This window comes from Pleurodeles waltl, chromosome 10 (genome assembly GCF_031143425.1).
Source record: "Pleurodeles waltl isolate 20211129_DDA chromosome 10, aPleWal1.hap1.20221129, whole genome shotgun sequence".
Taxonomy (NCBI): Eukaryota; Metazoa; Chordata; class Amphibia; order Caudata; family Salamandridae; genus Pleurodeles; species Pleurodeles waltl.
In genome coordinates this window covers 143,256,525-143,284,168 of record NC_090449.1, presented here as the reverse complement: position 1 = coordinate 143,284,168, position 27,644 = coordinate 143,256,525, and the positions used below count along the sequence as shown (strand labels likewise).

General features: G+C 43.8%; 1 protein-coding gene across 4 annotated transcripts in view; it reads left to right on the top strand.

Annotated features, from left to right (window-relative positions):
* Positions 1 to 27,644, top strand: part of SMURF1 (SMAD specific E3 ubiquitin protein ligase 1) — a 355,902-nt gene that overhangs the window by 295,004 nt on the left and 33,254 nt on the right. For 3 of the 4 annotated variants that reach the window (XM_069210015.1, XM_069210017.1, XM_069210016.1), the window contains 2 exons: positions 16,293 to 16,494; positions 18,671 to 18,755. In XM_069210015.1, the coding sequence (XP_069066116.1) occupies positions 16,293 to 16,494; positions 18,671 to 18,755 (287 nt within the window). The remainder of the gene's footprint in view (positions 1 to 16,292; positions 16,495 to 18,670; positions 18,756 to 27,644) is intronic. The other variant, XM_069210014.1, reaches the window with a different exon arrangement.

The following is a 27,644-nucleotide window of genomic DNA, read 5'->3' as shown; positions in this document are numbered from 1 at the left end:
AGCCTTCCGATTGTATAGATATTTGGGACCTGGGGTGATGGACTATATTAAAGTCGTCCAAATTGTCCAGCAGTGAGTGACAGTCTCGTCAACTATCCATGCCTGCTCATTCAGCATTTTTATTTCTTGGCTGTACAGTGCTGGTGATGGACAACCTTCATAGCGATTATGTCTTATGTGAATTTAAGAAATATAAGGTATAATTTGCTGCACACTGCTGTGTATTATGGTTTTAGTATTATTGCAAATGCAAGTACATAAATATAATATGATGGCAAGCCCTTTCTTAGCTTACATGGATGTTGAAAGCAGTTTGCTGGTTGAGTTATATGCAGTTTGTGCTTTGTAAGTGGAGGATTTTGCTTGAGGGTGTTTTCTGGGCATTGTTGCCAGAATTTATGTGGTGCAGTTATATTGGAAATAGCCAGGTTTTCAGCTTTCTTTGAAAGTGTTTGTGCTCCTGAATCTAATGTTGGCTGGTAGTGACTTCCAAACCTTGGCACCTGTACTGAGAAGCAGTGCTTCCTACAGATTTTGTTTGTAAAAGTGGTATAAGTGGTGCAGTCCTGGCACACAGTGTTGTTTGTTTTGCTTGAATTTAACTTGTAGGTATGGCAGCCCTTTTTCTTAGGAGGCTCTGTGAACAATGCATGGTGCTTTGAAGATCACCGTTCTAGGTATAGGTAGCCTGTGGAGCGATTGGCCTTGCGGTAGCGTTTGGAAGAGCTGTATTTTGTGTATAATAAGTGAGTGTTTCAGAGTATAGGCTATTGGCATGGACAAGCTTGGAGATAATGAACGTGAGGCTGGCTTACTGTTTGTTGGTATGCAGCGTATGTTAAGATGGAACATTCTGTTTTCTGTGCAGAATGCACTCTTTAAGAGGTTGTTAGCATGCGTTATCAAGGATGGGTCTAAATCCATGGTTACTTCTAGTTTCCTACCTATTGATTTTGTTGAGGGGCTTCAAGTTTTAGACTATATGGCTGTAGGCTGGTACTTTTGCCATTGTCCGCAGGTCATAATCTCGGTCGTGTTGAGCTTTATATGGTTCAAGACTCAAAAAATCCACTTGCATTGGTGAGTCTTATTTGATCAGGTCAAACTATTTTACATGCCTCTTCTGGCGACTTGACACTGAACAGGTGTTCTGTTCAGTTGAAAGGTGGAGGGGCAATAAAAGATGCCTTTAGATCTTGTTATTATGTCACATTTGCTCTGTTTCAGACAGAGGTCAAAAGTCAGTTTTTCTTACAATTAATTTTCCTTCTGATTGCAGAGTTCCGGGAATGTGTAAGATGAACTGTGTGACCTGCTGCTTAGAATGTACAATAAAAGGATACAGGGTGTCAGGTTTAGCCTAACACACAACATTTATATGACTAAGTCAACTTTGCAAACATTTCAAAGTATATTTCAGTAGTTGTGAAAGCCCTTTGTTACATTTGTGTGATGAAAAAATATTTTAATAGGATGAAAACAAATCAGAATACTTTACATGTTGATGTGCAAAGGATATGTTTTCTGAAACCCAATTTTCACAGATTGTTAATACACTATATAGTTGTATCAGTAAAGCTGTAAGTTAGTGGAGAGGTTTTTGGACATTTCTTGGAAAGTTACTGTGTGTAGATGCCAATATGTTACCAAATCATGGTTTAGTAATTTATTATTTATTGAGGGTTTAAAATAAAATGAGAAACATGCCTGCCCTGATGGCAATGTTAGTAAACTAAAAAGTCCTAGGTTATGTGGGCTGGACCTCATGGGTATGTGGACTAGATTTTTGCAATGCATGCAGCAAACTTTAGTCTACTTAATCAAACAAAATAGGTTTTCTTGTACTGCGGAAATGCTGAGCTCATATTTGAAGGTGCAATCATATGTGAGAATTAAGAAAAAACACGACTCTGTAAACTATTTGCCTAGGATCACACAATTTGAGACCCATTTATGGGTCAAGTACAGTACAGTTATATCGAAGATTATTCAAGGTACTTGTCCTGAAGGTCTAGTACATTTTTTTTTATTTTTCGAACCCTTTGGTTGTTCATCCTCCATGGATGTATGGCACAATGCAGTAATTGAGTTGGGAATTTATAGAGGTTTTTGGCAGTATACATTTTTGAAAATGATTCGGTTGTCATCTGCATAGTTGTAACAAATTATGTTTTATGATTTAAAAAGATATGAACCAAGTTCAAGTGGCTTGTTGAGTAGATTTCTGGCGGTACTGGGTCTGATGGTGATCCTGTTGGTCTAGCTCCAGTGATAATTTTAACGACATTGTTCTGTGACAGAATATTGAAAGTATGCATTGGTGGACTATTATGGTCTTTCTATGGTGCTTAGTTCATGTACCGTTGTGCTGTCTGCTTTCTCCTTAAGGTCGTTTTCAAACTGTTAAAATATTTAGATCAATTAATTAAAGAATTTGTCATAAGTCTTCTGATTTTAGTGTTTCTGTGTTTAGGCTGTCAGCACTGCAAAATCCCGTTACACTTTTATGGAGTTATTTAGAAGGACAGTCTACCTTAGTTATGCATGTGAAGTAGGGGTCTCTTTTTGTGATTTTCATGGATCTTTTGCAGGCCGTGTTAGTGGCATAGCATGCTTTCATCTGTTTTTACCACGGATTATTTATTCTTTTGAAATGTAGTATGTTGAATTGTGTTTTCTTCTTTTGATTTTGTCATTAACCCATGTGGTTTTCTTTTTGCAGTCAGCCTTTCTAGGATGTGTTTTTTGATGGTATCTAGACCATTGGTGATCCAGTAGCAGAAAGTGTGTATGCATTTCAGCTGCACATTTATTGGGGTCCTTGCAAGGTGGATGTTGAGTTTCTGGATGCCTAGTTCTTTCCATAGTCTGTACCCAAGTTTGTTGGTGGTTTATGTTGTCTTCAAAGTGTTTTCATTTATAGATGTTTTGATCCTGAAAGTGATGTGGTTGCTCCAGCTTGCAGAGAAGTTGACTGTAACACTGACTTGTCCTAAGGGTGCAAATAGAACATTTAGAATGTGTCCTGCTCTTTCAGGTTGGCCTGAAATGATTTATTGTAGGTTGAAGGCTTCACAGATGGTGTTTATAGTTTTTTCTTGTCAAACCATATGTTGAAATCTCCTAGAATCTATAGGTTTGGGTGATGCAGCTGGGTGCTGGCTGGTCAAGTCGGACGTCATTAGAGGTGACATTGATGCTTAGTAGTCTATACATTAAGAGGGTGACATCAAGGATTCACAGCCATCCACAATGAGGTTTTCAATTATGAAGGATTATTTTATGGATAACTGCCAGGCCTCCTACAGTTTTGCCAATATGATTTTTGTTCGTGAAAATTAGGGGGATGGCTTACAGGTGTGTGGGTGTGAAGTCTGGTGTTTTCTAGACTGGCTCAAAGATGTAAAAGTATTTTTTGTTTTTCCAATCTTGCATTGATGTGGAGGTTTTGTGACTGTGTTTAAGGGTTTATTTTACTTGAGGCTTGATGTGGAGAGGAGGCTGTTTGGTTAGAGGAATGACAATTTTGAGGTGTGTGTGTGTGTGTGTGTGTGTGGGCTTTTTGTGGTGGATAATGGTGTTGTAACTGCTATGTTGCCTGGTGATTTGTAGGAAGTGTGTGGATTTGTGGTGGGAAGGTATGCTTAGGAAACTTTGCAACCATACATTTGCGCCTTCCCTTCATTTTTAGTTTCTTCTGGCAAGTGACATTGTGTTTGTAGGTTATTTGAGTTTGTTTTTGAATTGTTGCATTGTTTGATAGGTTGTGTTGAATTTGTTTTTTTTGTTTTTTAAAGTCAGATAGTTGATGGTGAGATTTATCAGTAGTTAGTCAAAACAGTCATTGTATATGGTTTGGTGGTGTAGTTTAGTAAGTATAGATGGAGTTTAGGGAGTATTAACTTGCTTCCCTAAGCATAACTGCCACGTTGTAATTGCCGCATGCAACAGCATGTAGTGCTATCAGTGTAGGTAGCCCTTAGAGGCAAATAACTGTGTGCTGTACAGTGCAGGGCCAGCAATAAGGTTACACATACATGTCTGAGGCGGATCTCGCATGTGGCTGATCATGCATGTGACCTTTTCACACACAAGTATCAGAGGAACTTCTTGAAGCTTGTACATGACTGTACACCAAGAACAGCATCCAAGGCCATGGAACTGCTCCCGGTTGATACCTATTGTAAATAAACCTATTGTCCAATTTCAAAACCATGAAAGGGTGCCTTTTACAGAATAATTGGGGCAAAAGATTCAAGATCCACCCACTCCATTCCTTTATCTCGTGTTATTGCAGCAGTGCAAGAAGACAGATCCCATGTGACTGCTCAAGTACCAGGTCCTAAGTGCTGTAATCTTGACAATAGGTAGTCAAGCAGCCTATCTAGTTAGTTTCCTTTTTGCTCCTGCTGCGTTCACAAGAAGAACATATAACATTAAACACTAGAATTTGCTGTTCCTCTACCAATGGCATGGATGAAGCTTTTTCTTGTAGAAAATGAAGTACTTGTGAAGTGAGGGACAAGTAACAAACTAAGAATCTTGAGGGAAAGGTCACAAGTGCACATGTTTAGTAATAAGGAGCAGGATAAGTACTCACATGAGTGTCGGGTGAGAATTGAAAGGGGAAAAAAGAAAAAAATGTCATCCCGATATCAGCACTGTAAGTATATAACTCATCCCTTCAAAACACTAAAGCGAAATGCTCCTGGATGGCACCAACAAAAGTATATGTAAATGAAATAAGTGATTTATAACGTGATCTTATCCCCAGGGGTGTCAAGGTGCTAGATATCACAGAACTGTAGGCAACTGAAAAGGAAGAGTGCTGTATAAGATTTATTGGATGTCATGTCTTGTGAGCTTTCCTGAAGACTAGCAGATCTGATTTTTTTTTTATCTCCCCCCAGTTCGATGGGGAATGAGTTAGTCTGGTTGTACCTATGACAAAGCTTCTACCCCCACAAAAATATTTTATGAATTTACGGAGTATAAGGTTGTAAGCTGTGGCAGGTCGAAGTCGTCTAGATGAAATATACCATTGAAAGCTTTGCCTGAGATATTGCCATGAAGTGCCCTAAAGACAATGCACAGAGCTTTAAAATCGATACACTTCTTAACAGGAAGCCAATGAAGAAGATTAAGTGCAGAAGAAACACTCAAATTTGGGTATTGCCAAGAGTAGCCAGGCAGCTGCATTTTGTTGAATCTGGATTTTGTTGAGGCTTTTTTCCCCCCCCCTGATGTTGACACACAAGGTGTTTCAGTAGTCAGCTTTAGTAGAACCAAGGATGAGGTCACGGTTTTCTTCAGGTTGAATGGGATGAAAGGGAAGAATTTGCTGAGAAGTTTCACAGTGTAGAAGGTTGCTAAGGTAATGGTATTGACGTGTCCTTTGAAAGAAAGTTTACTATCAAAAAGTACTAAGTTTTTAATCTTATTAACAGCGGTCAGGAAGGAACAGAGTTCCCGCGACCAAAAGGAGGTGGTGTTGCCAAAAAGTAGAACCTCCGTTTTACTGGAGTTACGTTTTAAGCAGTTCAGGGATATCCTTTTACTGACCTGAAGGAGACAGTCGTAAAAACTAGTGGCTCTGTCAGCCAGATTGTTGGCCACAGATATTACGATTTGGGTATAGTCAGCACAGGAAACTACTGAGAACCCAAATGCCCTTATCAGTTTAGTTTAAGGGGAAACTTAACCGTTAAACAGGGTGGGGCTCAATGACGCATGTTAATGTGAATTTAGTTGACTTCAACTCTTCAAGAGCAACAAATTGTTCAAGGTTGGTAAGAAATGACTTAAGGAGAGTTAAGGCTTGGTCCTAAATCCCGATGGAAGCCAGGAGGTCTAACAAAATGTTATGATTGACGGTGTTGAATGCTGTCAAGTGTTCCAGTAGGACCAAGGCAGCATTCCCTCATTCTTCAACAGTCTGCCTTATTTGCTCTGATGCTGCGATAAGGGCAAGTTCAGTGCTGGTGGCTTCTGAAGCCGAACTGAGTGGGATCAAGATGTCCCTGGTTCTCGGTAAAGGAACTTAATTCAGCATTCATAGCTCTTTTAACAACTTTTGCAGGGAATGGGAGGTGTGAAATGAGATGATAGTTGGGGTCTGAGGTGTCAAATTGGACTTTTTCAAAAGAGTGGGAATAGAGGCTATGTTCCACTTGATAGAGAAGTAGCCCATGCAAAACATCTGATTAAAGATGTCCGTTAGATGTTCTGAAATAAATTCTGGTACTTGATGAATGATTTTAGGGGTTCAGGAATCCAGAGGGGAGCCAGATTAAGTATGGCTAAGTAAAGATACGACTTGTGCAGTGGAGAGGGGTGCAAAACTGGAGAAAGTACTGAGTTCATCATCTGAGATGATATTCAATGGAAGTGGGCCGATCAGGTTTTGCATTAACTATGGAACAGCAGTGATCCCATGTGATACCCTTGAAAACTGCAGAGTTAGGTTTCCTGATGGAATGTCCTGAGTGGTGGTCTGACAAGGGGCTATGATTTTCTGAGAAATGGATAATAGGACTGCCTATACCTTGTCCTTGAAGAAAGACGCCCGAGATTTGCAGAAGGCTTGGCTGATGTTATTGTTTTTGTTTTTCAGGGGACTTCATGAGTTTTTGAACAGTGGCAAACAATTCTTTGGATGAGTTGTTAGACGATTCATTTTTTTAGACTACAAGTCTAAATATATAATATAGGTGAAATCTATAAAATCAAAAGCAGAGGAGTAAGATGGGCAGTAAAGCCCACCAGTTATGAGTAAGGGACTGTCCTAAAACCACTTGAAGTATATTATGTACTGGAAACGCATGTCTACCTCCAGGCAGCTTAAGCTATTTGTAGCAGAGGCCTAGAAAGGGAATCAGTATTTTAAAGAGAAAAGACACCATTGCTTTCATGTTATTCAAACTAATTTTATTCCGGTAGCTGCAAATGCTTTAAGTGATACAGATTGCTGCAAAAAACATAATTACACAATCAGAACTGCTTATCAAAGTTGTTTTTTGCAATGGTCTGATCAGAGACTATTAAATTTGACATTGTCTTGATATTTCGATTTGGCCGTGCAACCCTCTTAGTCATTTGTCTGTATTGAAAGCAAAGATTTCAACACAAACAAGAGGTAAATGAATACCTTTTTTTGATTTTTTTATTTAAATCTTTTTTTAATATATTTCTTTACTGCATTTATAGTTCAATAAACAGATAACAAGACAAGACACGTGTGGTCCACAAGTTTGTATTTAACTTCACAACAATGAACGTATGGGTGAGAGGGAGGCGCAGGCAAAATATATAAATGTACTTTCATTGCAGTTATTAGCTGTTATGCGATGCATAGATGCTCTGCAAGCTGACCCCACACATCCATCCTATGTGGCTGTCATCTGACGTGTCTACCTACAATCCGGTAGGGGGTGCCTCTATGAACTACTCATGCACACAGGTACACAATGCATTATATTGAATACATATTGTCACACCCATCGCCGACCCCAGGCTGATCAGTTGAGCGGCGCAGGTGCCACTGGAGTGCAGATGTCTGCTAACATTAGCTCCCATTGTGACGCGAGGGGGTACTTGCGCAGCCCCAACACCTCATCTTGCTGAAGAGCAGTGCACTTTGCTCTCGCCCAGACCATTAGTGACCATATCCATGCGGCTCAGGGCATCTGCGAGTTATAAGGCGCTTGGCCACCAACAGCCCCAGATCAAGAAAACAGGATGTTGCTTTTAGCTTTTTCCCATTGGGGTACAAACCCAGAATGCACATCTCCTATGTCTGCCGCAAGTGCCGGTCCACACAGCACTTCAAGCTCACTAGGATCGAAGCCAGTAGTGGCTCAGAGTGGGGCCCGATCACATTACGTGACACATGCACAACGTGGTGGCCCCAATAATGGCATGGCCGGTGCATATTGTGTGACGCCCCTGGTGAGTTAACAGCATCTACGATAGCAGCGGTATGCTAGGTTCAGTAACAGAGGTGCTGGCGTAGTGGATTTCGCACAGGGATGAAAAAAGTGAAGCAATTTACCACGTGACGACCCTTGGCGGTCAGTAGCCGTCCCTGCCAGCTGTCTCTGAGAACTAACGGGCCACCCACTGCAGCTGTGCAGCCAGATAGGAATGCTCCAAATTTGGCAGCGACAAGACTCCCAGGTTCAATGGGTGATAAAGCTTAGCGAGGGCCACCCTGCAGCGGGAGGTGTTCCAAATTAAATTACGCACATCTCGCTCTACAGGGAGTGCAGAATTATTAGGCAAATGAGTATTTTGACCACATCATCCTCTTTATGCATGTTGTCTTACTCCAAGCTGTATAGGCTCGAAAGCCTACTACCAATTAAGCATATTAGGTGATGTGCATCTCTGTAATGAGAAGGGGTGTGGTCTAATGACATCAACACCCTATATCAGGTGTGCATAATTATTAGGCAACTTCCTTTCCTTTGGCAAAATGGGTCAAAAGAAGGACTTGACCGGCTCAGAAAAGTCAAAAATAGTGAGATATCTTGCAGAGGGATACAGCACTCTTAAAATTGCAAAGCTTCTGAAGCATGATCATCGAACAATCAAGCGTTTCATTCAAAATAGTCAACAGGGTCGCAAGAAGCGTGTGGAAAAACCAAGGCGCAAAATAACTGCCCATGAACTGAGAAAAGTCAAGCGTGCAGCTGCCACGATGCCACTTGCCACCAGTTTGGCCATATTTCAGAGCTGCAACATCACTGGAGTGCCCAAAAGCACAAGGTGTGCAATACTCAGAGACATGGCCAAGGTAAGAAAGGCTGAAAGACGACCACCACTGAACAAGACACACAAGCTGAAACGTCAAGACTGGGCCAAGAAATATCTCAAGACTGATTTTTCTAAGGTTTTATGGACTGATGAAATGAGAGTGAGTCTTGATGGGCCAGATGGATGGGTTCATTGAGAACATGGTTGTTGTTCAATAATAGAATTAATCCTCAAAAATACAACTTGCCTAATAATTCTGCACTCCCTGTATAGACCGGAAAAAAAGAGGCCGAGATGTGTAAAGGTAGATTCACAGAATAATACAGTAACCGAGGCAGCATCCTAACAAGTGCTGCCCTACCCATGAAGTCAGCGGGAACGTCTTCCAGAATGCCATCTGACGGCGCAGTCCTGACACTGCACATGCTAGATTCCAATTAAACAGATTAGACTCTGTATGATACATTTGTATGCAAAGATATTTAAATGTGCTAGATTGCCACGTTAGGCCAGGAGCTATCAATGCAAGGCGAGGGTCAGACATCGTAGGCGACAGTGGAAAAACGCAGGACTTGGCCCAGTTGACTTGTAAGCCATAGACCTTTGCATGCGCATCAAGTAATGGTATATCACTGGGAAAATCCGCTAGATCTCTAATATACACTAAGAGGTCATCCGCATATAGGGAGACCGCTTGATCCCCATCTTCTAGTGGTATGCCCAGAAGCGTCCCGCCCTGCGGAGCTCGACAACCATTGGATCAACTGTAAGAGCAAAAAGCAGGGGAGATAAAGGACAACCCTGCTGTGTGCCCCTCCTAATGCAAATTGAGGGCGACATGAGGCGCCCCTTTATGGCTCAGGTTGATGGGAGTATATATAATAATTTCACTAGTTGTATAAAACGTGGGCCAAAACGGTACTTTGGCAAAACTGCAAAAAGGTAAGTCCACTCCTGTGAGCCGAATGCTTTCTCTAGGTCTATCACTAAGCTGCCAGCTTGTGGCCAGTAACGGGGGGGCAAAGCGCAGGGCATGAAAAAATTACGCAAGTTGACGGACGCTGTGCGGCATGGTACAAATTCATTCTGATTTTCATGTACTAATGCAGGCACCCGGTGGGCCAGTCGCATTGCAACAACTTTGGCTAGTATTTTATAATCTGTGTTTAGAAGTGCCAACGACCTGTAGGAATGTAGACTGATGGAGTACTTGTTAGGCTTTAGCAGGGAGACCAGAGTGGCCTCCCGCAAGGGAGGGGGTAAGCGTGCTAGTGCCAAGGCCTCCTCGTACAGAGCAAGCAACTTAGGTGCGAGCTGAGCATGCCTTATAGAATTCAGCCGGTAGCCCGTCTGGGCCAGGTGTTTTGCCATTGGCAAGAGAACGGATGGCATCCTGCACCTCGGATAGCGACAGAGGGTTGTCCAGCTCCGAACACTGCTTGTCCGCGACCCGGGGCAGGGGCAAGTCTGCAGGAAATAGATCAACATCATTCAGGGGAGATTGAGTGGCAGCACTATATAGGGACTCATAATGAGCGTGAAATGCTGCATGAATTGAATCCTGCATGTAAAACAAGTCACCCATCTGGGCCTAAATAGACATTACCGAGCTAAGGGAAGTCTCTTTTGACGTATCAACTGGGGAAAGTAGAGGTCCAGCTCCATCCGCCCTTGCATGCGTGTTGGCTGAGTGCGCTGCATAGTTAAGGCACCTCAATCGCTCAAGGCGCTCCGAATGATTTTTGCTTGCAGTTGGGGTAAGGCATCAGGATTCCGTACCACTTCTGTCCCTTGTTGCAATAGCTGCTGCTCCACAGCGGACACCTCCTGATTTAGCTGCCTATGCATTCCAAAACTAAGCCCCATGCAGTGGCCCTTCAGCGAAGCCTTAAACGCGACCCACTCTACTGAATGAGACAAGGCCGTGCCTGTGTTGGGTTCAAACTAACCAGCTATCTGCTGACTCACGAAAAGCTGGATCTTCCAACTTCGCATGCAGCAGCCTCCATGCGAGGGCCGAGGACTGGGTGATCGCACCCCAATTGAGTTGAAGGTTTTGGGGGTTGTAATCAGAGTGAGTACGGCCCAGATAATCAGTCCACACAAATGCAGGGACCGGCTTGCCGTGCAGAGTAGCCTGTCGAGCTGGACATGCAAATCATGAGGGGCCGAGTAAGAGGAATCTACTCTGGCTGCAGCATTATAATGATGCCAGACATCTGTTAACTGCCAGTGGCACAGCTAGGTTACCAAAGAACAGGCATTAGAGATAGCTGTAGTGCATTCCAAGAGAGGGAAGGACCTGTCCAGGTACGTATCCAATACACAATGGAAATCCACCCCCAGTCCCGCCCCCCGTGTGTCGTCCCCCCCCCCCCCCCCCCCCCCCCCCCGTGTGTCGTCCCCCCCCCCCCCCCCCCCCCAGTCAGCCAAGGAACATCACTCCACAGTGCCAGCAATCGATTGAGTGTGCTTAAACAGGAAGCCTGGTCTACACATACCGGCCATCAGCATCTGCAGCATGTTCTATCAGATCGAACAGGACCCCTGGGTGGATCCATATTAACACCCCGCGCATAGGACGAGTAGTTTGTGGAATATACTTGTCCTCGCCACTTTCTTCTAAGCGTGTCTACCTCTGAACATGTTAGGTGTGATTCCTGTAACATAGATACATGAGCATTGGGTGTCTTCAAATAGGAGTATATGGAGTATCGGCGTGCTGGAGTGTGTATGCCACATGCACAGACATTCCATGTCTTAACGTTACCATGCCCCATCATGTGTAAGACTAGCGAATGCAGGTGGTGCGCATATTTGCCATACAGCTGATATCAATGGCGTGTGTGAGGGAGCAGAGTGACCTGTGGTAACTGAGTTGCCTAGCGATGAACAGGTTATTGGGTGGGAAACAACAATCAGCATATTGTAACAATAACATAGTGAATACCAAAAGAGTAGCACATTAGAACCAGTTGCTGCCTAAATCAAGTGACCACTAAGACGAAAGATAGTATGATTCACAGCAGGGGTGACCGGATGATGGTCAACGGTATTGAGCAACAGAGGAACTACTTTGTGCACCACCTTGCGGACAGTCCAGTATTCACGGCCATATAAGGAGCATTATGCATTGGCAATAGTCACAATTACATAGAAAGAAGCATGTGGATAAACACAACTGAGCTCACATGATGGTGTCTGATTTTGCTGGGGTTATATCCAGGGGGGCATGTGGGCTTTGCCCAGAGAGCCATGTGACAACAGCACTCCATCAGAAGGGTGGGGGGGAGCCTGTGGCGTACGGGCTGGAGCAATGCTCTGCACTTGAGTGTGCAGCCGCCTGCAGTAAGGCACTACCCCGCTCCTGAATTCTTTGTTCCAAATCTGGGACTGCGGGTCGGTCCCTGTCCATTCAGACCCTCATCCTCCAAAGACTACCCTCCCCTGTCTGCGGCAACCTCGCTGGCTGGGTGGGATTGTTGTCAGTGCCCTCGATCCAGTGCCATGCTTCCTCAGGAGTAGTGAAAAAGTGTGTGGTGTCAGCAGCTATCACACGAAGCCTAGCTGGGAATAGGAGAGAGTACGCAAGTCCCATTTCACGAAGACGTTGCTTTACTGCCAGGAAGTTGTTAATCTGGGAAGAACATCACTGTGGCGCTGCCCACCCGCACTACCACCATTAAGAGGATCTCCTTTAACACTGTCTCTGTTGCGGTAATGAAGGAATTGTATCACCATCAGCCACGGGCTGGCACCTGCTGAGGGCCATTGGGGTGGGAACCCTGTGCGTGCGCTCAATGGAGAAAAAATGGGTAAGAGTGTCCGGGGGAAGAATATTGCGCAACCACTCTTCGATATACATCACAGGATCGTGCCCTCCAGCAAGCCCACCAAGCGGGCGTTATTTCTGCACGATCTGCCCTCTTTGTCCTCTGCTTCCCGCTCCAGCATTCACACTGTCGGTGAGCTCCTTCAGAGAGGATTCCAAGTTGCCTGTCCTGTGCGGCAAGGCCGTAACAGTTTGCTCCACCAGTGCTCCCCTGTCTGCTAGCTTTCTATGGTCCGCATGCAGCAGACCTGGATCCGAGGACACTGTGTCTATCTTGGACTCTAGCGAGGCCCGCATACTGCCAGTCGCTAGTAACACAGTATCCAGCTTGTCCTCTAAGGCACTGGGCTGCTCTGCATTCACCATGGCAGTCGTTGATGGTAATGGGGGCCCGACATGAAGATTCAGGTGGCTGTCCACCAGTTCGCTGACGACCCATGGCTTGCTGCACGGTACCACTCAAGAAGCAATTAAGCGGTTCAGCGTACCCTGCGTCTGCCAGCCAGTCCCTCGCGCCGCAGTGTATGTTCTTATGTGGGCTTAAGAACAGTAGTGCTGAACTGCGTTAATGCACTTCGCTGAGTGGAGATGTAGATATAACAGCGTTGTTAGCCTGGCTCCACCCTCAGGATCAATCTGCTAATTCGTCCTCCCCAGTTCAGTGCCTCAAGTCTTCCCTGCTCGTCATGCCACCAGGCCCTGTAGTGTGCTATTGGCAGGGGCCAAGAGGGCCCATCTCACGCAGCCGCAGCAAATTGTACCTCTTCAGTTGGGTGCGTCCAGTGGTTTCATCATGGTGCACAGTGCTACGACTGCTCATGCAGCCCACAACTCGACTCCAATAGGGTGGGCCAGAGCAGCAGTATCAGCCTCCAGGGAGCCACCGCGACAGATCCAGCAGTGGGCTGCGCCCATTCTCATCTGCCAACTAGAGAGCTCGGAACTCGGGGACTTCAGGGAGCCGCCTGCCGCTACAACCGGGCTTCTCTCACGCCACAGTGCGCTCCCGGGTCCCACGCAGATTGCCTTCTTTGAGGAGAACCCTGCCGTCTGCTCCAGTGACCGTTCCAGTGCTCCACCTAACCCCTGCATCTGCGGCACTGCTGCCACCAGCTGCACCCGCCTGGCCTACGCCAGGTGTCCGTACACCAGACGACTGCAATCCCGCTGCCGGGCGGCCCGGTGCTCAGCGCACCATTTTGCCTCCCAGTCCATGCTGCTGCCTCAGAGCCCCTCGATCGTCGGCGGCCGCTCGGGAAAACGGGAGCCGGCACCCGCTGTTATGGCACCTCCGATGTTCATGCACGCTGCTGTTTACCTGTGACTGGTACAGTCAGGATAAATCCATGGCGCTGCGGAGCTCCTCTAGTGAGCGTCTGCCATGCTTGCTCCTTAAGCCACCTTTGATTTTAAATCTTGTTAAAAACTAATTTTGAATTTCGAGTAAAAAAGAATAAGGTGATAAATGGAATGCTTTAATTTATTTTGGTCACTGACAATCGCTCGGGCTGCATCCCAATCCATTTTTTTGGCCCACCATGTCACCTCAGTTTGGATCCAGCTATATGCAAAACAGTTTTGATCCTGCCCCCCATGGGAACTATCCAGCCGGTTACAAGGCAAAGTGCTCCCTGAACCAGAACACAAGCAATCCATGACCGGTTTCGCCCTAGTTGGGGCTTTTTAGCCAAGTACAATGAGATAGGGGAATCACAAGGCCTAGAGGATAGAATGGCATACAATAAGAGTACGAACAGGAGTGAAACAATGTGACAGACGCAGGCAAGTGGACCTTCGAACCAGCAGCCTTAAGAGTAACACTTGACCTGAAAATGTTATAGACAGAAGGAAACAGAACAGTAGACAAGGGAAGTAGTGCAGGTCAAATACTTGTACAAGATAAGAGGAAGGGAAAACAAGACTGGCCCGTATATAGGTATTTCAGGGGCACCCAGAGAAAAGACAAAACCCTTTAGCGTAAGTATAAAAGGGGGCAAAATATGCACCCCATTGAGAGGACCCCTAAAGTTGTAAAACTTACACCATTCCATCATAGCAGACACTGGTTAGGTGTAGGGATACAAGTCAGACAATTTTCTTTGTCACCTGCCTATCCCCAGATCTCCTTCCACAGACCTTCCCCTTTGGAAATGCTCACTCTTCACACTTGGGAATGGTAGGAAATGCCAATGAATCCCATCTTTCAACCCTCCCTAATGTCTTCCAGCTCCCTCTTTGAAAACTCGGGTAAACTCATAATTGATGCGCACACCCTGCCTGAGAACGTGAAGTGGTGGAGAGGCCAAGGGAATGGTGAAAGTTACACTACACAGAATTCACATTACACTTTGTTGACTTAATGCTTCTATGTAAATTGAAATCTACAACTCTGAATTCATTTAACAAGTGAGTAACATCTGTTGTTGGTCCACAACATCATTAATTTTAGAAGTAATGTTTTGTGCATTGCTGTCTCACCCCCACCCACTTTCATTGACTGAGCATGCTTTTGACCGTTTTCGTTTTTTATGAGGATAGGGGAAGAATTCTAGATTATTGTATATTGCGCAGTTGCTGTACAGTTCAGTCAATTGGCTTTTATTGGAAGTGCTTTTTGCATTTTAAAAAGTTTACAAAACAAAATAGACATTCTGGTCAAGTCTTTATGTTCCTTCAATTAAAAGTTTTTTGCATATGCGCATTCAGAAGAGCATTGTATTTGGTGAATCTGTATTTTTCTTACACAATGATTCTGGTTATGAACTGATGTATCTTTTCTGAACTGAATGTGAAATTGCATAATTTATAGTTTATAGTATTTAAAACAGAGCCTAAGATGAAGAAAATGTTCTGAGTATCATTATGAAAATGGAAATCCTTCTCACTGCCTGCTTTATTGCTCTATTTTCTTGGAAGTCATACTGTAACTTCTGTCAGTTGTAGAACCTATGATAGTATTTCGTTTGGATATATCAATCACTTCTTTGAGAATTTATGATAAAAGTAGATTTATTTGTGGTTTAAAAGATTGAATAGGTTTTGACTGGGTCTCGACTGATGACTACCTGTAGGGTTAAAACATTGATTCTAGAATTTACAAGCCACATTTCGTGTAGTTCTCCCCAAAAATTGGTTTTGGAGGTAAATATCAAATACACTGTCTATTGTTTGTAGATATCTTGAGTTAGAAAGTGATCAGAATATGGGGCCATATGTACGAACACATTTTCCCACTGACACAGAATGTGAAAAACCCTTTGCTACATCTGGCCCATGGTGTAATAATTACTTCATTAGTCAGGTGGGCATGGGGTTTTTGTACTAAATGTCAATTATGAGAGCAGTGTGGCCTATTCTTCACTCATATGTATGTGCATTTTATTATTTATAAACAGCAGGGAATTGTCAGAAAATCATCCTGTTTCAAGGTGTAAAATAGGAAAACGATAGGCACAAAAAGGTAACTATAGATGGACTGTGTAATCTTGGTGGCCAAAGTGAGGAAACTGCAAAAAAAAGTCATAGGGAGAGGTAAAAGGCATACGAAGGTGGTTTATAACCAAAGTTTATTCTGCAGACAAAGTCAATACATTATGCTGTCTTTTGGGAAACATGCATGTGCTAGTGTTCTAAACTGTAACTTTTTCTGTTAGTTTTTGAAGTGCATATGCTTTTAAATCTTTTTGCTTTATCAATTGTTTTACAGTTAATCATAGGTGGATTAGATAAGATTGATTTGAATGACTGGAAAGTGAACACACGTCTTAAACACTGTATGGCAGACAGCAATATCGTGAAGTGGTTCTGGCAGGCTGTGGAGACCTTCGACGAGGAAAGAAGAGCAAGGCTTCTCCAATTTGTGACAGGGTCTACCCGTGTTCCTCTGCAGGGATTCAAGGCTTTACAAGGTGAGTCTGTAGTAAAATGGTTAAATCAGATATATAAAAGTAATTCTTTATGAAAGTATTTGCCACAGAGACTGATCTACTCCCTGTAGGTAACGTTTTAGAATTCTTTTAGTTTACATTAATATGCCAGTGGATTGTCATAGACCTAACTACTGTGAATACCCATTAGATAGTTCAGCCTGGATTGTGTTCTATTGACGTGTTAAGCAGTTTCATAAAAAGTAGTATGAATACTTTTCATACTGTACAGAAGGTATAGTTATCCTTTGATGGATAGAGTTGTGAGCTTACTTGAAATAGTAATTCAGGATTTCGTCTTTTGTAAGATTTTTTATACTTGTACAGGTTAGGAAAAGATATTGGAAACTACCACTTCAAACCTGTACCGTTAGCACAATGTATGATATTTTGTGGACCATGCCTTGTTCACTAAGCATCATCAGAATAATTACCCTATTGATGGGATTTCATTTCCTTGTACTGAAAATGAGAGTTAAACAAATTGAGATGTATGTATATTCTGATGGTGCAGCGAGACATATTTGGTGCATTTATACATGGTACACAATAGCTAAAGTAAGTACATGCTTTAATCAGCTATGCAGTCCACCCAGTGCTGTGGCATGGTTCGCAGACTTTTGGTCTTATTAATAACGAAACAACAAATAACAATCCGTTCAAAATAGCCAGTCTCTCCAACTAAGATGGCATGTCGAACGGAGTTGTGCCGGTGAGGTAAGCTAGATAGCTTGGCCTTACATAGAGAGAGTATAGGGGGATACGGTCGCCCCATTTTCACAGCACTGGACATCATTTTGGAACAGTTCCATCTAGAGGGGACAGAGGATGAATAGACTACTACCATGCGATTGGGAGGTGGTTCGGTAGATTGGGAAACCTGACCTACCCACACAAGTATTGTTGCTTCCCAAGGGACACAATATACAAATCACTGTATTATACCTAGTTCCGTGAACTCCCCCCTCCTTCCTTTTATACAGTTAATTTGTATGGAACAAATAGGACAGGACTGGGAAATGGTGTGGGTGAGGCGGTTTCGGAGGAATGTCTGTTTTAAGTGTGAGGAAAACTTACTCCTGTGGGGATATTGACAATCTCTGAAAGTATATCAGTATATCAAAGTAACGGATAGCTCAGTGATCTAAAATACCTGTACCATTCAACATAATTGCTGGTTTACTTATTACTATTCCTCACTGTCTGTTCCTTGTTTGCAGAAACTAATAAAATCTGTTTAAAAAAAAAAAAAACTAGGAAGTCCACCTTGCCTCAAACCTGATAAAGCTTTAGAGACTCAACAGTGTTCAAGAGACACTGTATACAAAAGTACCGTAAATCTTGAGCATTGATCCAATGAAGACAAGAGAGTGCAGCAGACTATTTGGAAAGGTATCCTGCTGCCATCATTTACAGTGGCATAACCTGCATGAGGAATCTCATACAGCTCCAGTTTCTCCCTCTGCCTTCCCAAATAAAGAAAATCAGTTTGGCCACCCAAGGGAGAATCAGGGACTGCAGATACGTTTGCCTTATTGCGCAGGTCTTGCTTTCTGTCTTTTAGTTACTGCTGTGGCCATGCAGTGTCAAACAAGGAGTGCAAGGAGGCAGAAGCCGCAGAGAGCTGCCAGAGTTAGTATTGGTGGCGATGGGACAGATGAAGCAAACTCCCTCTGACTTTCTTAGAGGTTTCATACTTTTTTATTCCACTGTCCATGGTGGTTGGCTGTATGGGCCATTGAAGTCTAAAACCCTTCTATTTTGCCCTTACCTTTTGGCTCAAATTAATAATGCTGGAGCAAGTTTTTAATGGCCCGTGTGGCTGCTGCAGACAGGTTTTAGGTTAACCTTTTATTCTGGGTATTCGGTACTGTAAAATTGTGTAACTACTCAACATTCCAAAGATATGTTATCTGGGACATATCCTTTACTATGGAGATATAAATTTAAGTAAAGACAAGTTGCCGTTGGAAAAAATAATCTGTGAGCTATACTAAATCCTGCAAGGTCGGATACATGCCAAGTTATAGTGGACGTATCAGAAAGATGTCATGTAGACATTTGTACGTTAACTTACCTGACAAAGCATCATCAGTTTTTTTTATATGTGCAGCAAACATTGGCATAGTTTCTCAAAATTGTTAATGTTCTTTGTAAGGTTCTACAGGAGCGGCTGGCCCCAGACTGTTTACCATTCACCTCATTGATGCCAACACAGATAACCTACCTAAGGCTCATACCTGGTAAGCTTAAATTACTTTTCCATATTATTTGCCTGGTTTTCTTTTTACATACCTTTGTCATATGTCAAGGGTTTTAAAGTGCCTCCTGGTCTCGCTCCTTAAGCTGTTCCCCTTCTGAACTGATTACTACCCTTTTCCTAAAGCAACCAAAGTTTCCATTGCGATCACCGACAAAACAGCTAATTGAATAATCCAGTGAAACCAAGGTGAGGCTTTTTGGAAGATAACCAGCTGTCTGTGTCATGTATTTGGGCCCCAAAGACTCACAAGAGAATTCACTTGGATCTGCCCTCGGCGCCTGCGTGAAACGTCAGGACCCATTATGGGTTCTCAACTACTTACTTTTCAGCTTCGATCGTGGTGCTGTGACCCATGCCAGCCTGTGGAGGGTTGACACCTGGCAACAAAGTTCTCCCTATTGTGCTTTCTGACTCAGAGTTGAGGCACTTTGTTCTGAGGCAGCTCCCTTATTGTCTTGGACTGCAGCCTTCGGGGAACCCACCAGAGTCCGATAGTTGGCCTTGCCTTAAGGAAGGTGTCAAATGTTACTTACTTTATATTGAACGGATTTGGGCAATGATGTTTATGATGCTGAGGATGGATTTGCTCACCCATAAACAGATGACAATTGGTATGAGGACCTTTAGGATGACAGTGGACTTGACACTTCAGTAGCCTCTGGGACCTGCCATGGAAGAACGTGTTACCTTCAAAATGGTCATGCCAAGGGCAGGTGAGGATCTCCAACTCCAGGTACCAACTATTGAGAGGAAGACTAATGTCCTCATGGGGGGGGGTTCTTCAGCCTGGGCTAACAAATTCCTTTACGCCTAGTTCCATTAAATTAAGCTCTTTTAGATGCCTATCGCTGGGCTTTGGCAAAACCCTGTTCCGACCCTACTGTGAACTTATAGATAGCACAATGCCACCACCCAACCCTGAGTTTTCTGGACTTTCTAACTCTGCAACCCATGCCTGTAAGCCTAGACTTCAAGGAATCAATGAACAAGATCAACCATAATGCATTGAAACGGTTGGGAAGTGTATGTTTTATTCAGCAAGCTTGGCACTGCCTTCTATGAATGCTAGCTGCCTCATAAGGTTATACTCCTGCCCTTTGGGACTCAGTTGCACAAGTCTTGTACCTTATGATTTGCATCCTTTCTCCACACATTCTATCCAGGATAGCCGGGGCGCAGCTAAATTCCCCTCCACTGTGGATTGTACACTACAGATTGCTTAGGTACAGCAATTGGCAAGGGGCATACCTCAATGAGGTCTATATGGGGTTCTCTGGCAGCATTAATGGACGTACCTTTCGATGGCGCTCTCCTTTTTGGTGAGCAGTCCTTGAGTGCTTTAATGATAGGGCCATGGCGTACTCCTCGGGGACTGTCCTTCCCCCGCCACATTTGTCACACCAACAGTTCACTCTCATCAGGGGCTATGGTAGAGACTTGCAATATTGTCATCAGCTTCAGCTTGTCCAGCAAATCAAATGACCTATTTGTGGCCGCAGTACCCACAAACAGCATGGACCAAAGAGGCGGAATATAGCACAATCTTCAGCTACGTTTGCAGCCTCAAAACCTCTGATAACCTTGAGCAGATGGGAATTACAGATTGTCCTGTGGGGTCATGCCCATTTCTCCCTTCTGCAATAAGCATCCCACTCACCCCCACCACCGCATTGTTTTACCATCCATGGTATGGACAACGGAATGCCATCTGCTACAATATAGAAGGCGTCTACCACAGAAGTAGCCCTTGATTGTTACTCCTGGCTACCTTCTGGTGCTGAAGGACGGAGGCCTTCTACCTATTTTAGACCTATGCCTAACTGGGGAAGGATAAGTTCAAGATGCTTGTCCTGGCCCAGGTCTTGTCAGCCCTCAACCTGGGGGACAGGATGGTAGCTTTGGACTTGCAGGATGCTTATTTTCACATCCTTGTCCTACGGGAACACAGGAGCTATCTGCAATTCCTAGTGGGGCAGCAGCATTTCCGCTTGCTGTGCTCCCTTTGGCATCACCAGATTACCTTCACAAAAGTGATACGAGTGGTTATTGTGCATCTTTGGAGGTCAGGGGTTCCAGTGTTTCCCTTCCTTCACAACTGACTGTTGAAGGATTGCCCACGCCAGACCATAGCCAGCCTTCTCATTCCTCCTCATTCGTTGTGGTTTACTATAAACTAAGCTGCACGTGACTCATTCACAGGTGCTTAACTGCATAGTCATTCTTGAAATGGTGCAGTTTTGTGCCTTCCTCAGTGGAACAGAGTCAAGGACATTCAGGCTATGATCCCAACATTTCGGGTTTTGACCTGGATCTCGGTGAGGATGACTCTGACGCTGCTGGGACTGATGGCCTGCATTCTGCTAGTCAAGGACGCCAGGTGGTATATGTATGCTGTGCAGTGTCAGCTGAAGTCCAGGTGGCATAGGATTGGAGAGGCTTCTCCGATTACATCCAGGTTTCAGAGGAGATTGCAAAAGACTTACAGTGGTGACTGCTAGACAGCAATTTGGTCAGGGGCAGACCCCTCTCCCTATCCCTAGGGCTTACATTGGTGACCAATGCATTTCTTCTGGGTTGGGGCAGCCACGTGGGACTTATGAAGATCACTGGCATCTGGGCTTAGGTGAAATCCTCATTCTAGATCAAAACTCTGGACCTGAAAGTCACTTGCTTTGCATTGAAGGCCTTCCTACAGTGTTCTTGGAAGACTGGTACAGGTGCTCATGGACAACACCATGGCCATGTGGTATTGCAAAATATAGCAAAGGGTGGAGTCATGAACCTGCACCAGAGGCACTATGCCTCTGGAAATGCATGGAACACCAGGAGATTTTCCAGAGTGGTGCACCACCTGGTGGGATGTATAAATGCCAGGGCAGACAAACTGAGCTGCTGAAGCCTAGCGGATCACGAGTGGCAGTAACATCTGGAAGTGACGCAAGGTCTCTTCTGCCAGTGGGGAGAAAAATGTATCTTTTTGCATCTGCCGAAAGCACAAAATTAAGCAGTTGAGTTTTTGAACAGTCTTTCTCACTTATGCCCCTTTCACATGCAGTAGAACATTGGACTTCTGTATGCATTTCTGTCAATACATCTCCTCCCTTGAGTTCTCAAGAAGGTCATGACCGACCAGGCCCAAGTCACACTACTGTCACCAGATTAGCCATGGAGAGTTTGGTATCCAGAAATCATGAGCATCTGTCTTCTGATCAGGCTACTGCCTTGAGAGCATTTTCTGTCACAGTAGCAGGTTTAGGTCCTGCACCCAGGCCTGCACAATCTTCACCTCCATGTTTGGAGATTTAACAGCAACTGCTGACAGCATAGGACCACCCTCAGGTTGATATACAGGTCATTTAGCATCCAGAGGCAACTCGAAAAAATCTGAATGGACCATTCGTAGGATAAAGTTAAGGGGTACCTGTTGGCTCTTTCAGCTTTTTGTGGTTGTAGTATTAGCCCTCATTTTTTTAAATTGCTGTTTTGAATTCTGTAAATGGTTTGCAAGATTCGTTTCCACTTTCTCCTTTTATCATGCCTCAATGAGATCTTAATTTGGTCCTCACCTTTTTGAAGTGTACTACTTTTGACTGTGTTCCTCGAAGCCATATGATCAGTACTGTGGGTGAGTGAGCTGCAAACTGTCAACCCATCATGTACCACTTCTCCCCAGACAAGCTGGTCCTGAGAATGTGAGCATTTATTTCTTCTGAAAATTGTGACTTTTTCACATTGGGCAATGCATCCCCTACTGCCGTTCTACGCCCCACAGCACCCCTTTGAGGAGAGACTCCTTCGGCTAGAACCAGAAAGGCTTAGCATTAACATTGATTGTACCAGGGATCTTCGTGTGGACGATCAACTGTTGTGGGATTCGGTACAGCGAAGAATGGCAAGGCAGTGCAGAAGAGCACCATCTCACAATGGATTGTGCCCTTCACTAAAATCTGCTACGCACTGGCCAAGATGCAGCCCCCAGCAGACTTGCCTGGCTCATTCCACCAGAGCCAAGGCTTCTTCCTCTGTATTGGCACACAGAGTGCATGAGACATTTTCAAGGCTTTCGCATGGGCTTCACTCAACACGTTTGAGACACTACTGTCAGGACAGCCAGATCCGTTGATGTTCCTGTTTCCTGCTCAGTCCTGCAGGACTTTTTGGTTTGAGCTAGTTCACAGACCCATTACCTAGAAGCTACAGCTTTGGTATCTTCTCAAAAGGCGAGTATTCTGAAGTTAGAAGTACCTGTAAGAACAAGAAGTTACTTTCCTTTGGGAATACTCTTTCTGGTAGCTACTCTACCTAATGACAGATCCATCACTGACTCTCTAATCCTCCCCATTCTGTGAGCTGGACCCTTGTCTCCTTAAAGGTCGTAAGTATAGATTAGTGCATGCTGACCAAGCAAATTTGCTGTAGGCTTGGAGTCTGGGGTTGCGGACAGCCTATAAAGCATCTGATGCCCATGTGACTGCCTATTTATGATTCCGTGCATCACTTTAGGTCCCGCGTGACATCGGCTCAGAGCCGCACACCACCACCAATCACCCCTCAAAGGTACTGCTGAAAAGTTTCCAGATAAAGTCTGACTCTTGGGAAATATTCAAAAGGTGAGGAATCTGCAGTTAAAGTATCCAGCAGAAAGTGTTACAGATGGTAAGTAACTTCTTGTTCAGGATCAGAAAATGATCTAAAACTCTTAACCAACACAGCTATTATACATCACATTCCGATACACAGTGATCCTTTGTGTCAAAGAAGAAACCTTCAAATAAACTTCCCTCTCATTACCCACCTGATATCCTCTGTCCCTTACTCTAACCATACGCCTCGAAGCCCTACCTGCGTCCACCTGCTTCCTTAGTGTCCTCCCAGCCTTAACTTCTCCATCTGTCCTGTAAAGACACGTTATTCTACTTAAGAGCCTTCAATCCAGGGGGGCATAACTCTCATCGCCTGCCTTACAGTCTGAGCCCCTACTTCCTTGCTAGCTAAAACATTCCACTGGTGTTTTGGGGAGGAAGTATAGCACCCGAGTGGAGTCCATGGCTAGTAGTGATTTTGCATGCTGATTCAATAATGACTTTTCTATATGGTTTCTTTAATAAACTGCTACACTTTTTTTGGCATATCATTTTGTAATTATTTTGGGCAATTCTTCGGGTTGTCTTCAGATCTTTCTTCAATTTCTTCATATATTTGTAGCCTGGCTGAAAAATGGGCGAAATGTAAAATCTTGTGAAGGTTTGACAGCAACCTCTCAAACTGCTAATTGTGAATATCTATATCTTGGAGCCCATTTTCTCAGTTTTTTTCTAATCTGTAGCGACACCAGAGAGTCTTAATTTTTAAACTCCTAAATGCACTGTTTAAGTGATATCAAACTTTACCTTCCCATAGGATTTGATTGCCAAATCTATGAATAAATCAGCAAGTATACAGCAGTTCCCCTTTTCCCATATCCTTAATTGCGGTGCTCTATAGTATTCTATGAAATCAACGCACTCTTCTTAGTTGGTGCCTTTATTAGAAAGAAACTGAGTTCTGTGTTTTACACCTGGGTAAATGTAGGGCTCACTATGGCCCTCTGAAACCTCTTTATTCAGATGGGAATAGTTTGGAAAATGAGGTATTTTGTTGTTCATCTTAATTTCTTCCATTCAGTTCCACCAGGGAGCACAAAAATGTTCATCTGTGTTGGGTTGCTTTTATCGGTTTCCATAAGTTTGGGATTTTTGCATATAGGTTGCTTACTCTAATACGTAAGTCTGTGTATTTTACTGAATGGTGGGATATCCTAAGTTCGGACATATGATTCAGTTTCAGGTAAATCTTCTTTGGATTGATTTAAAAGAAGCAATTTGGACTTAAGAAAAATAAGTTTGAAGATAAACTGTGCTGCATTGCCCCAGGAGATTGATTTGTTGAATGTAATCATGACTTCTGCTGCTACTCGTTTTACGAATGGCTCTGTACTAAGAACAAATGCTAGGGGCCAAGGAGGCACTCGTACTCTGTGAAAGTGGAATGGTTCAGAAAAAACTGTTTACCAATACCCTAGCCTTTGGCCATTAGTAGCTAGCCATGACAATACCGTATATTCGAGCCTAAGCTAACTTTTAACATGGGCGTCAATAAGACTTCCATGTAGCCCTCCCAAGACGTTTGCTCAGCTAATGATAGCAGAGCTGCTTTCTTGCTTTATTGGCTTTTTCGTCAAGATGAACTAAGCATCTAAAATTACTAAGTCTTGTGCCCCATAATGAATCCCACTTGGTCAGTTTTTGCCAGACCTCACTATATGGACTAGTCTGTTGACTGATAATTTACTGTAGCTCTTAGTATCCACGTTAAGAGATGTTTTCGCATAAGAAGGCCATCTTGTTCTTACTGTGATTTTGGGGGATTGCAGTAATAGCCTCCAACCTCAATAAGTGTTTGCTCCGTTACTTCTGAAAAGGGTATACAGTCCTGCTATTGTCTGCTGCATTTGTCCCATTAAAGAGATCTGGGTTTCTTCTGGGATTCTATTCAGACTCATTGTCTTATTAGATTTCAAATCTGCAATCACTCTTGTAATTTCTGCCTTTGGTATCGGCGCTCCATATTTTTCCCATCTGTCTTGTGTGCTTCTGGGTTATGGAGACTGGTTAAGAAATAATTTTGTAGATGTTAACTTGTACTTCTCAAATTCCGTTTTTTTCCTTGAGGACTCTAAAAGATCTTCAGAATTATGATCCGGCCTAGTCTTCCTTCACAAAGAAGCACTGCTTTGTTGAACACTCACATATTCATTTGCTTCCAAGCATGCATAATTGACCTGTAATCTTTTTTAGTGCCTGACTTTTTTGTCCCCTGCCTCGTCCCCCCACACCTCATTGTTTTATTAGGTCTTTAAAATTGATAGATATCAATCAATTGAAACAATTTATAGTGTGGCTAATCACACACAAGGGTATCCAGGCGATGAGAACATAGCTGCTAAGGGGATCAGTTTAACACATGGATCTCAAGTCCATTCTTGAATTCCAAAAGAGAGAATGAGGTCTGTAGATGAAGGAGGAGGTCCTTCAAGGATTTTGCCATGAGTTAAGAGGAGCGTCCTCCACCATTGCTTTTGTGGATGTTGGGGGTGGGGATGCGAGGGAGAAGGAAGCAGATCACAGGTGCTTGGAGTGTTGGTGGAAGTTCAGGCGGTGGTTGATGTATGCTGGTCCTTGATTAAGGAGGGCCTTGTAGGTGTGGCTCACCATCTTAAATTGACATTTCTTCTGAATGGAAAGCCAGTGGAGCTTCTTAAGGTGGGGATGGTGTGAATCTGTTAAGGGAGGTATAGGATGAGTCTGGCCGCTGAATTCTATATTGTCTGTAGTTGGTTCAGGAGGTGTGGTGATTCCTACTTAGTATTTCCATAGTCCAGCAGGCTGGAGACTAGGGCTTGAGTGACGGTCTGTGGTGTTGGCAGGGGGGCCATTTGAAGATCCTCAGGACCATGCGAAGAGTGCGGAAGAGACTGCACTGATCTGACTTCATGTTGAGCTTGTTGTCCAGGGTGATGCCAAGATTGCGAGTATGCTCTGTCAGATTGGGTGCTGGTCCTAGTTAGGTAGGCCACCAGAAGTCATTCCACAGGGAGGTGTTCCCAAAGATCAGCACTTCGGTTTTGTCTGAGTTTTAGGTGGTTGTTGTTTGTCCAGTCGGCGATCCTGTCATGCATCTGTGGAAGTTGCCTTTCTTGGTGGAGGGGGAATCTTCTGGTAGAAGAGGATGAGCTTTAGTGTCTGTATATGATGATCATGCCATTGGTTCTGCCAATATTGGCCAAGGGAGTCATGTAGATGTTGAACAGTGTTGGGCTGAGGGACGACCCTTGAGGGTGCAACACCCTCCTTATCCTGATTTTAAATACAGTGAGATTTAATCTGCAGCAATTATGCCCCTTTGCCTCCAACATGATAATTGTCTGATCATAGTTGACTGCAACCTTCATGTCGAGGATAATATTTGCAAAGTGGCACAAGAGCTCAGGGGTGTCCTGTCTGATTTTAATCTTGTCCAAATAGTCAAGGACTGCACTCACACTTGGTTATTTTCTCTAATGCTCCCTCACTTGATGTTGCCTCCCTAACCTGGACCGGTCATTTCTTAGTTCCATTTAGCCTATGGAAAGTCAGTGGCCAGGTTTGTAAACCAATTAAACGTTTTCCCTATCGCCCCTAGAACGCCGTTGATGATGCTGTTTTAAACACTGCTCGTTTTTGCATAGCAGTTAACAATCACAATATTGAATTAGGGATATCATCTGTTAGCTTGAATCCTAAAGATATTTTTGACTTGTTACCTTTGATAATGAGTAAAAATAGAAGACCAGCCCCTTCTGCACCCTGCTTTTCTACCTCCCTCAAAGCAGAAAAGCACAAGTACAAAGTCCTTGAGAGGAAATAGCAACAAAGGTTTCTGGAGGAAGACAAACCTGGCTATGAAACTGCTCTTAAACAGTTTAGGAAAAACATAAAAAAGCTAAAGCTTTACTTCTTTCGAGAGAATTTAATGAAGCAGCAAGTGGATATTGTTTAAAATTGTTGCTTCACTCACAAAGCCCCGGCCTCCCCGGAGTTTGTAGACAATCTATCAGCCTTTTCCCATAAAAAGGTATTCAACATCTATTCAAAATTTCCCACCTCTACAGATACAGGGGCGACTCAAGTAAGACCTGTCATTAAATTTCCTTATAGCCAATTGTCATCCGATGACAGGCTTACTCTGGAGGATTCAGAGAAATTGATTCAAAAAGCTCACCCTGGTTTTCCTTTTGATCTGTCCTCCCCACATTGGAATCAGCAGTCAACTACGAGATCACAAAATTTAT